We start from the raw sequence: 11,668 nt of genomic DNA, 5'->3' as shown, positions 1-11,668 counted from the left end.
AATAAGTAAAAAGTGAAAGAAATTGTCGTTTCCCGTCCAAATGACTAGTAAACGGTAAAATTTAGGTCCGGGACGTTACACGAAAGCGCTTAGCGAGGCATTTTGTTCTCTTGAGAAAAGAAAATTAATAATGATACTAACCATAAAAGTTAAGCACAAAATGCAGCTGCTGTTCTGCCGAAGCTTTAAAGATGTACGCCAATGCTTAAACCTTTAACCGCCTCATCACTGAAAGTGCGACACATACTTTATAAAGTTATAAACGACCCCTCATACCATCTTGGTATGATGGCATCCCTTCGTTCTACCTCGTGCATGTTGAAATCTCACATCCTATATTGCCGTTAAATGAATATATTAATAATCTCACATTCTTGTTTATATGATATTCATCCATAGTACCAATTACCGAATTACCTTAACAATGAAGTTATATTTCAATGTAGTTATTAGCTTTCTGTTACGATTGCAAAAGTTTGTAGCTTTAATAGTTTTTTTTTTTTTTTTTTTTTTTAAATAGTTAAAAGATTATGTATCTTATATATATTTGCGATTCCAAATTTAAATTCTATGTTTCCCAATGTCATATAATAATGTAGCCAAAAAAAAAAACTTAGCAGAATTCGAAAAGCATTTGGGTCTAATTACAGTATTTTGGTTGCTACCCTTACCAATAATAACAGACGTCTTAGAGCAAGTTCACCCGTAGTCAAGAAATGTCAAGGCATCGACCAGTCAAGTAACTGTTCACTACTACTGGACATGGGTTTCCACCCATTTTTTTTCTTGACCTGTCTGTTTGGCTCCAATTTTGTTGCAGCTGGTCAACAGTCTCTTTTCTTGCGCGAGCGTGCCAGCACCGTTCGGGTGCGGTCGTCAGGGGTGTCCCTTGACCTGACTTCTGTCGAGCGATTGTAGACGAGGAGAGCACCAACCTCGTCGCGGGATTCTTTGTGCCTCGTGGTGAGGACTTTGTTGAAGTTACTTTTTGTTCACAAGTCGATACTCAATATTGCAGATTGAGCAGAGCGAAATCACTGGGAAGTATTGAGATCTTGCTAAAGCGTGACTTTAGCTTGGCTGGGTTGCTAAGGCGTTACCCTTGCTTGGCTGGTTCTGTAACCGTTGTGGTCGCGGCACTACCGTCGGTTCCCGAGGAGACTAGGACCGAAGTACGTTGGCAGAGGGTTTGGTGGCACTGAAAGTCGGCTTCTGATAAGACTAGGACTAGGAGTGTGATCACCGGTAAGAGAAAGAGAAGGAGAGGAGTTGCTCTTAGAGAGGTTGCTCTAGAGAGAACTTAGATCATCTTAGAGATGTTTTGATGTTGTGAATGTGTCGTTGGTTTTTTGTGGTCGTGGTACTACAATCGGCTCCCGAGGAGACTAGGACCGAAGTACGTTGACAGAGGGTTTGGTGGCACTGATAGTCGGCTCTTGAGGAGACTAGGACTTAGAGTGTGATCACCGATAAGAGAAAGAGAAGGAGAGGAGTTGCTCGTAGAGAGGTTGCTCTAGAGAGAACTTAGATCATCTTAGAGATGTTTTGATGTTGTGAATGTGTCTTTTTTTGGTCGTGGTACTACAATCGGCTCCTGAGGAGACTAGGACCGAAGTACGTTGACAGAGGGTTTGGTGGCACTGAAAGTCGGCTTCTGATAAGACTAGGACTAGGAGTGTGATCACCGGTAAGAGAAAGAGAAGGAGAGGAGTTGCTCTTAGAGAGGTTGCTCTAGAGAGAACTTAGATCATCTTAGAGATGTTTTGATGTTGTGAATGTGTTGTTTTAGAATGAGAGGAGAAGGTGTTTATATAGGGAAGAAAAAGAAGAGTGAAATGATGAGTGGAAGAAAAATAATGAAAGTGGTGTATGGAAGTGATTTGTAAAATATGGAAAAGATAGAGTAATGATGAAATGAAAGCAAAGCATGAAGGTGCAGAAACATGGAAGTGATGATGATCTATTAAAGAGATTGTACTAGAAAAATATATCCAAGGAAAAAGAGAAAAGCATCTAGCTTTCTTCATGTGGGTAGGAAACATGAACATGATGAATGTTGAGCTGGTTTTAGGTCAGTTTCTGCCCCTTTATTCCTTCAATTATATCTCCACCAAGACTTCAGAATGGGCCTTCGATTTCTTCATAAAAGTTTTAGCTCATTTGGATTTCATTTGATTAGTCTGCCGCCCCTCCTTCCTTGTTTAGCTCGGTTTCTCCTAGTCGAAGTAGGAAAATGTGCTAAAGTTGACTTTTCATTTCCATGTTTCCATCATTTCCTTTTCTTGCAGCTCGCATAATCTTCCATATTGTTGCAGGTAGGATTTATTTAGCCTCTAAATAATATATCTCGAACTTGTCGACAATATATAGCTTGGGCCACTGATATTGGCTCAATTTCTCCAAGACACGCCTTGTTAGGCCAAAATGCTCATTTTGGGTTCAAACACTGTCAAGACTGTTTATTTTCACTGTTCATCAATTTTTAGTCATTGAAACGAACGTTATTTAGGGGGGTCTCAAAAATTGACTTTTTATATATACATAATTTGGGAAAACTTCCTTCATAAAAGTTATAGAGATCGTCGATACGAGTTCGTACATATGTGGAACGTAAAAATTGGAGTTCGTATGAATTAGTTATGAATTTTTGCAAATTTAAAAGTTTCTATAAATTGCAAAAATTTCTGGTCCTTTTTCTTAAGGACAGATTTTCCTCTTTTCTTCACTTTCACCCCTGAAACTCTCTCTTCTCTCTCCTCCGCTTCTCCTCAAACCCGCCAGGTCCCGACCGACCTGACCCGAGTTTTCCGGAGCCATCGTGCGTCCTTCGGCAGCGGACCCGGGCCATACGAGCTCGCCTCGGCTCGCTCGTCCTCACCATGCAACTCAGAAGGAGATCGAAGGCCTCCCACAGCCGTGCGACATGACCCGGCCGGAATTCTAGTTTTCTAGCATCCACTAGGGGACTGGGGCAGACGCAGTCTGCGTCTCGTCCTCCATTGCCTTCCTTCCATTCCTGTAGATAACGTGGGTGGCGTCATCATGCCGAGCTGGCAGATGGTTTGGATGGGTCAAGAAAAATGTCAGCCCGTTGCCTTTTTTCTTGGCTTCGGTCAAGAAAGGCAGATTCTTGCCTGGTCATAAACCCACCGCTGCAAACTTGTTTTTCTATATTATTGGTTTATTGGCTATTATGAGTTATCTTTTTAAGTTCAATGTTAAATCTTCAATGTACAAAGCAGCAAAGAATTCATTTTCTTTTCCATCAAATACCATCCATTTTTCCTTCTAGGGGATGAACTCTACCACTAGCGTCCACACAAGGCATAAATCATCAAAAGTTCTATATCAAACAAGCTATGCTTTAAGAGGCGAAAGTGCTTAGCGAGGCATTTTGTTCTCTTGAGGCGAGGCGTAAGCCCGATATGCAAATTATTTATGTAAAATAAATATATATTGCTCTAAAAGAAAATTAGTAATGATACTAAACATAAAAGTTAAGCACAAAAATGTAGCTGCTGTTCTGCCGAAGCTTTAAAGATGTACGCCATTGCTTAAACCTTTAACCGCCTCATCGCTGAAAGTGCGACACATACTTTACAAAGTTATAGACGACCCCTCATACTATCTTGGTATGATGGCATCCCTTGATTCTACCTCGTGTTGAAATCTCACATCCTATATTGCCGTTAAATGAATACATTAATAATCTCACATTCTTGTTTATATGATATTCATCCATAGTAACAATTACCGAATTACCTTAACAATGAAGTTATATTTGAATGTAGTTATTAGCTTTCTGTTACGATTGCAAAAGTTTGTCTGTTTGTAGCTTTAATAGTTTTTTTTTTTTTTTTTTAAAATAGTATGCATCTTATATATATTTGCGATTCCAAATTTAAATTCTATGTTTCCCAATGTCATATAATAATGTAGCAAAAAAAAAAAACTTAGCAGAATTCAAAAAGCATTTGGGTCTAATTACAGTATTGTGGTTGCTGCCCTTGCCAATAATAACAGACGCCTTAGAGGAGAGCACGAGAGGCTAGTTTTAGCTCATTCGATGGCTAATTCAGCATGAGATATATAATCATTATCAGAATAAATATAGGTTGGTATTAATAGTTTACCATTATTGAAAAGAGTGTGTGCCTTTTATATACAAGAGAGGTCTAGGTGTTTCGCTTCCATTCCTATTTATCTGAATGTCCTACCACTCTAAAATGCTACTTCGAAGTGTTGCAAAGAGAAAGAGACCAGCCTCGAGCCGAACCTCATGTCCGACGAGGTCTCATCTAGTGGTGTCTACAACCTCAATTATTGATTTTTTTCCATGTAAATAGAGTATGAAAATAAAAATTTCAACAAAACATAAGTCGAGTTTTTCAGATAATGATGCAGATAATGCTAAAGACAGCTTCTCATAATTCGAGTTTTTTAGATAATGGGGAAGATAATGATGAAAATAGTGCTGAAAACAGTTTCTCGACTTTGTGCCCATTTTTGGGGTAAAAAAAATATCAAGGTCCAACATGAACCATGGCTTGTTGAGTTGTCATCTCCATCTTTCTTTCAATTTCATGTCCCAATCAACATGTTGATCAACACAAAATTTTCAGAAAATCATATAAATCACTATCTTAAGCAAAGAAATATAAAAACCGTAGGATACGTCTGCCCTACTTAAAAATCTCTCGAATTTTAAAACACGTGGGTCCAGAGGGTTCGAATGGTTAACCAATCAACGGTAGGTGATCCATTCCATTCATCCCTCCCATTCGTTCTTCTCTTCACTTCTTCTTCTTCTTCTTCTTCTTCTTCTTCTTCTTTTCCGAGTCTCTCAGCCGTAAACGGAAGTCACACTCCTCCGCGCCTCCACCACCGTCGTAAACCCTCCGATTCAGGCCAACACACTCGGTTATGGCTCCTCACGGCGACAAATCGGACGCTGCGGAGGACGCCATGGTTTCCGGAGCTGAGAAGCGCTCCATTTCCTCCGTCCTCATCGTCATCGGTAAGTTTTGAATACAAATTTGACTTCTTCAGCTGTTGTTTTTTTACATGAGGTAGTAATTTTTCGAAGTAAAAACACAGCTATGCAGACTGAGGCGCTTCCGGTGGTGAATAAGTTTAACCTCACTGAGGTCCCTGACTCCGGGTGAGTTCTTCTTTCTGATCGTAACTAGGTCACTTTTACTTGAATCAGTTCGTTTCACTTTGTAGTTGTTGTTTGTGATTTTTGAAATATGAAATGTTTTCATTTTTTTTTTAGAATTTAAGATCATTATTGGCTTCTGTGGTGGTTTTTTTTTATAGAGTTATGAGTGTTTTGGATGCGTTTAAAGTGTGTTTTTTAACTTCTTGGATGGTTTAGTTTTTGATATGTTATTGCACGGATGATGTAGGTTTCCGAAAGGAGTTCCTTGGGTTCGGTATCATGGTTTTTACAAGGATCTTGAGATTAATCTAGTGTGGCCTGGAAAAGATGAATCTTTGGGTAAGTTTTTGGAGCTTTTGGAATTGAGATTTTTTTTTGTGTGTAAAGTGAAATATATTTGAGTGATAGGAACCATAGGGTCGTGTCACCTACCTGCTGAAAGCACACACGAAATTGCCGATCATTTGTTATTGATTGTTGATTTGGTTGGTTCATGGCCTTACTTTTCATTACTTATGAGCTTAAATGGCATTAGATCATCAGGATATTGTTGAAAAGGCCAACATGGTTAAGAGACTTAACTGTCTTGAGCGGACTCTGAGAAGACGAGAACTTGGAGGGTGAGCAATATGCTTGAACATAAATCAGTTCAACAGAGAAATCTATAATGATACCTCACAAATTAACATTTACCTCACTATTCATCTAAACTGGAAATAACTTAGCTACCCTAGTACCAAATTTGAGTTTATAAATTATCATACATACATATATATATGACAGTTCAAGACAGTTGCTTCTCACGTCTAGATATGATTAAACTATCAACTGCCAAGCAGTTGCTCTTTTCTCGGAAATTTAACTACCTCAAAATCTTCATATGCTATGTTTCCTACATGGTGACTTGTATTAATCATAAAAAAGAGTAGTGTTTTTGTTTCTATGCCTTATCTAATCCTTGAATTTTCTTTCAGGGGTTGATTGTGTAGGCACAGTTCCTGCATCTCTTGTGACCTATGCTTCCATTCAAGCACTACAGCCAGACCTAATTATCAATGCAGGCACTGCTGGTGGCTTTAAGGTATTTAATTTTTGTATCACCTTTGCTCTTCATCTTAATAGAAACTGATTTCTGCTTTCATTTTGCTTTCTCTTCTGTTGAGATATTAATTGGAGAGTCTGCGGAAGAAAAATAAGGGCCATCGTCTCTTACAAAGGGCCACCTTAACTTTTCAGGATTGATCTATAATATTGTAGGACTATGATATGAATGAATTATACGACTGCTTGTATGGATCACAGACTATGCTTTTGTGTGTGAATGCACACGAACTTTTATGTATGAATAATGATGTTATGTGAAGCTATTTTTTTGAACCATTTTGACATATAACAAATTATTACTTATGACCGTCTAATGGATGCTTTCAGGACAAAGGAGCATGCATTGGTGACATTTATCTCGCATCTGATGTTGCTTACCATGATAGAAGGATACCTATTCCTGTGAGTACTCCTTAGTTTTCCATTTAAGTAGTTTTCAAGCTTGGTTATGAAGGCAAATGATAAAGGATATGCTTCTCCATTTATAGATGCCTGCATAAGTTGAACACAGACAGAGGCATGGCAGACTTCTTTGAGTTTTTGGGATAGTCAATTGAGATTTGTGTGCACAATTGGATAATAGAAAATCCTGTTTGCAATATTTTGGTGATAATTATCAACTCTTTAACAAATATGATTCAGTACAGGCCCAAATAATTACATCTTTCTCCTCTGTATTTCGTCCCATTTACTGTCAATATCATGAAGCTAGACCTGGTTGGGAAAATTCTTCTGTAGCCTAGAATGGTTAAAAATGTCAAATTGGTGTTGAATGGGTAAAAGTGTCATACCCCTATTGTCATTTGTTGTTGACCTCCCTAGAAGCCTGACAAACATTGTTTCTAGGCTGCAGTAGTCTCTGTGAACACTTTAGAATCACAAGAAGATGCAATATATTCTCCTAGCTACTAGCAATAAGTTTCCTGCTTCATGCTCTTTGGGAAAACATTTATGTGGCTATTAGCATAAATAACTTTTTACTCAAGTTGGTCTCCCTTGTCTATCTGCTACAGGTTTTTGATTTATACGGAGTTGGCTTGCGACTCACCTACACAACACCCAGTCTTCAAAAGGAACTTGAGCTAAAGGTAACTAGTAACCACTATGCAGAAATTGGTGTCAAAAGTTACTGAAATGATAAACCCTTCTTAGATTGGTTTAGTTTCGAATAATTTGATATATTGTGAGTCAGTTCTTAGATTGGACATATCATGATCTGTGAATGAGCTTAGGCATAGCTACGTGGATACTTGGATTTCCTTTTTCTGTTTAGTAGCATCACAAAGAATAAAAATGTCACTCACTGTCCGCATGCTTTAGGTTGGCAAGCTGTCTACTGGCAACTCTTTGGATATGTCTCCACAGGATGAAGCATCAATAGTTGCAAATGATGCTACCGTTAAAGACATGGAGGTAACCTTTTGAATAAACCTTACCTTAGAATTCGATAAGGGTGCCCCTTCTTTTTTCATGCAAATAGTACCAAACATATTTCTCTGTAAAATCTAATATTAGATAGATGCAGTGAAATATCTAGTAGTATCGAGGCTAGGGGTGGTGGGGAGATGCATTAGGTCTGACGTCTGTCAATCAGGGAAATAGAAAACCTATTATCTAAGAGAAGTATCATGTTAATTGGCATTCTAGTTGAAAATAGCCATGCAATCAGATATTTAAAGGTTTTCATCAGTCTTGTACACATGAGATTTCCTTCGTGGCGGTGTAGATATCCATTTACCATTCAGTGCTCCTTTTCCTGCATTTAGTTTTACTTTGAATTAAAGCAATTTTTTTTTCCTTACATGTTCTGTCTTTCAGGGTGCAGCCGTTGCCTATGTGGCAGATCTGTTGAAAGTCCCAGCAATATTTGTTAAAGCTGTGACTGATATAGTCGATGGTGAAAAACCAACTACAGAAGAATTCATGCAAAATTTGGTTGCAGTAACTGCTGCACTTGAACAGGCGGTCACCAAAGTTATTGATTTTATTAACGGAAAGTGCCTCCCCGAACTTTGAGGCATTCATTCAAACTTATATGTTGTGTAATGAAAAATGTCCCTTTCACGTCAAGTTTATTAGTTAGATCTGCTTATTTTAAAGGGTTTATTGTTAAGTTCCAAATTTGCAGCAGCAAAGGTTCATAGTTTGTGTAAACTATATTTGACAGTATTTATGGCAACTTGATTACTAGTTTGCTTTCACGTTCGACTTTTTAAAGTAAACCTTCTCCTAGGTGCTCGGAAGCAATTTACAAGTTAATCGTTGTATTAGTTGCTGATTTTCCGAGTGGTTTGTCTGAGCTAAAGGGAGAAGAAACGTATTTATACCAATAGGGAGAAGAACAAGGAAGGGTAAGCAATCACGTACGATGATGGGCAAGCCCAAAAATCATCCCTGTCTAGACTAGGGAACTAAGAAAAAAAGGTGATTGGGAAATCCCGTATTGCATATTATCTTTCAGATTCTTAAAAAACAATGGACGATGATCACCTTGCCTAAAACTTCAAATACATGACACTAACGAGAAGGCTCTAACCAGTCCACTGGTATACTTGTAATATTGAATTTGGATTCTCCCAGCATTTAGATGAGCAATATATTGGGAAAGCGTCTTCGAATAGATTGACGGTTCCGCAACCTTCTGTTTCGCAAGGATCGACCCTTCTGTTTCGTAACGATCGACGATTATAACCAGAAGAGTACCATTCCAATCAATACATGGAAATGATGCACTATTTGTTGTCCCAACAGGCTACAGTCCAACACGTCTAACTACGTAAAAGACATCACACGCTTCCATGCATTCTCCCACCATAGGGCATTGCTTACAGCTGCAACCAGATTACCCTTGGCTTCATTTCCGAAACAAGCTGAGGCTATCAGAAAGACAGCAAGAAAAAGGAAGAGAAATTTGAGATACATCTTTTTAATAATACATGGAAGCTAAGATTGAGGATCAAGCGGCACTGCAGCGTGATTAAATTTGAGAAAAAGCTTTTTACATAGATGGAAGGTAAGATCGAAGATCATCTTGCATATACAGCTTGGTTAAAAAACTTAAATTTGAGAAATTTGTACATGAAGAAGAGAAATATTTTTTCCTCAAAACTTGGTATGACGCAAGTGATCACTCACAAGAAAAAGGAGGAAAACTACTTTGGAATCTACGTGCTCGTCGTGTTTTAGCTTCACTTTCTAATTTAGTTATATTTAACACTAATTTTGATTTTCAGAAAACAACTGTACTTACATGTTGGTTCGGAGATATAATTGTGAAGCTTACGTGATATCATCGATGGTGAAACCCAACTGAAAGTACTAGGATGGATATCGTTTATTCCTCGAGGAGGGTGAATAGGCTTAGATGAAAATTATGCTCAACTTTTTTTTTTTGAAAATAGCAGAGGCACCAAACTAGCTAGGTGCCTCGTTCATATTATTAATAGGGAAAGAGTACAATGGGGGGAAAATTATGCTCAACTTTAACTTGAATAAAATTACCAAACTGCAGTAAGGGGTAAGGGGATTGCAGATGCCTATCAATCCTTGCGACCCAGATTTTGTGTTTTCAAAATTAATCCTAAAGAGAGCAACAAACAATCAAAAAGGCACAACAAAAATAAATAACTCAAACACAAGAGATTTGTTGACGCAGTAAAACCCTCAAATCGAAGTAAACAACTAGGGAACTTAACTCTTGAAGGCCAAGTGTAAAGCCACTCATTAGGTGAATATGAACAAACAAATATGAACTTACAACCAACGTGAATAGCTCTAACCTTGGTTATTTCTGACTAGACTCCTCTAGACGGTTGCACGAACACCATCTTGTTTTTCTCCACCTTCAGAACTGCTTCCACTCATCTCTCTAACTTTGATACATGAACTATGCACGACACTTCCTCCCAACTAATCTCGTGGGGTTCTCGGACATGCAGATGATATGAATGATATGAAGGTGTTTGATTGACTTATTAATTCACTTCAACATGGAACAAGTGAATTAATAATTCTCAATGAAGCTCATGAGTTTTTCTATGAATGAAAAAAACTCTCTCAACTAACAATGGACGCACAATATAATCTTCAGAAGCGTAGAAGAAAGAAAATATTTTTCTCCTATTTGTATGCACAGCCAACATCCCAAGACATCAACAATGCGTTTGGATGAGACAATTGTGAAATTTGTAGGAATTTATAAATGATGGAATCTATAACTCCATATATCTAAAATTTCATTAATTGCAATTTTTATTGTTTGGTTGTATCTATTTAGGATTTGAAATGTGTAATAAATTAAGAAAGTTTAAAACAAATAAAAAAATAAAATAGAAAAAAAACCTTGTTTTGGAAATAAATATTGAATACTACAAAGGAGTTCTAGATGACACCTATTTTGGTGAAAATTGAAGTGGGGAATTTAAATAATGAATTCCTTCGTTTTTGTCTACAGAGAAATTTAAAACTTCCAATTTAATAATGCCAAATGAATCACAGTACCATAGCTTGTGTTTTTCTCTAGTTTCTAATTTGGCCAATGAGATACAAAAATCATAAAATTACTTTGTCTGCAAAAATCGTAATTAGGAACACCCGCTAGGGTTTGAGAGAACGCCGCCCTTGGGTATGTGTTTCTGCAACTTCCTCCATCTCTGATGGAGCAAATTTTCGGCATTTCCCCTGGTGTCGCAGCCATCGAGTACGGTCCAGGCCATCTCCCCCTTTTATCTGTTATTCTCCAAGACGTCGAGGTGCTCGACCCTTGTTGAAGTGACTTCGTTCATTCCTCCTCAGATTAGTTCGATCTGGGCCTTGAGGTCGCTTTCGGTTCATCGTCCATTTGGATTGGGGATTGTTGGTGACTGGAAAATCTCGGGTAGGACAGATCCGAGAGTCGGACGTCTTCGGCCATCTCGGGCACGGCTCAAGTCGACAGTGTTCGGATCTGGACTAGGGGCGAGTGAAGGGCTTGTGATGGGCCGGTTGTCGATCCAGTTGTGCATTGGAGTGGTGATCGGAGTGGAGCAGTGCCTGGGCTTTCAGCTGGCCCCGCGCTACATCAAGTGGAGGTGGGTGGAGTCGTGCTAGAGGGATCGAGTTCTCCGACGTCGGGCAATGGTGCAACTGTCGGGGCCGAGATCCATGCGGCGGCAGGAATATGGGTTTGGCTTTGGTGTTTGCTGCCTTGCAGCTTTGATCAGAGGGCGTTGGGTCGGGCTGAGAAACAACCTTCCTATGGTTCTTCATGCGAACCGCCCCAAGGCTGGTGGGGTAGGCGGCGGCGCATTGAATCGAGCTGCCGGAACTGGATCTAGGTTTCTCCGGCAAGGGATGGCGGAACAGGGGAGGTTAGGGCAGGTTTAGGTGCCCAACGGGTTCTGGGCTTCTTTTTGTTTGGGCCAT

At 39.0% G+C, this 11,668-nt stretch overlaps 1 protein-coding gene across 1 annotated transcript; it reads left to right on the top strand.

Annotated features, from left to right (window-relative positions):
• Window positions 1-4,721: 4,721 nt before the first annotated feature.
• Window positions 4,722-8,466, top strand: LOC112174805 (5'-methylthioadenosine/S-adenosylhomocysteine nucleosidase). The gene is made up of 8 exons (XM_024312615.2): window positions 4,722-5,017; window positions 5,098-5,161; window positions 5,409-5,500; window positions 6,136-6,242; window positions 6,593-6,667; window positions 7,279-7,353; window positions 7,586-7,678; window positions 8,084-8,466. Exons 1-8 carry the CDS (start codon window positions 4,924-4,926, stop codon window positions 8,279-8,281), a joined length of 798 nt encoding a protein of 265 aa, XP_024168383.1. The 5' UTR covers window positions 4,722-4,923; the 3' UTR covers window positions 8,282-8,466.
• The last annotated feature ends 3,202 nt before the right edge of the window (window positions 8,467-11,668 follow it).

The sequence above is a fragment of the Rosa chinensis genome, chromosome 6 (assembly GCF_002994745.2).
Source record: "Rosa chinensis cultivar Old Blush chromosome 6, RchiOBHm-V2, whole genome shotgun sequence".
NCBI classification, from domain to species: Eukaryota; Viridiplantae; Streptophyta; class Magnoliopsida; order Rosales; family Rosaceae; genus Rosa; species Rosa chinensis.
This window is presented reverse-complemented; position numbering and strand designations above follow the sequence as displayed.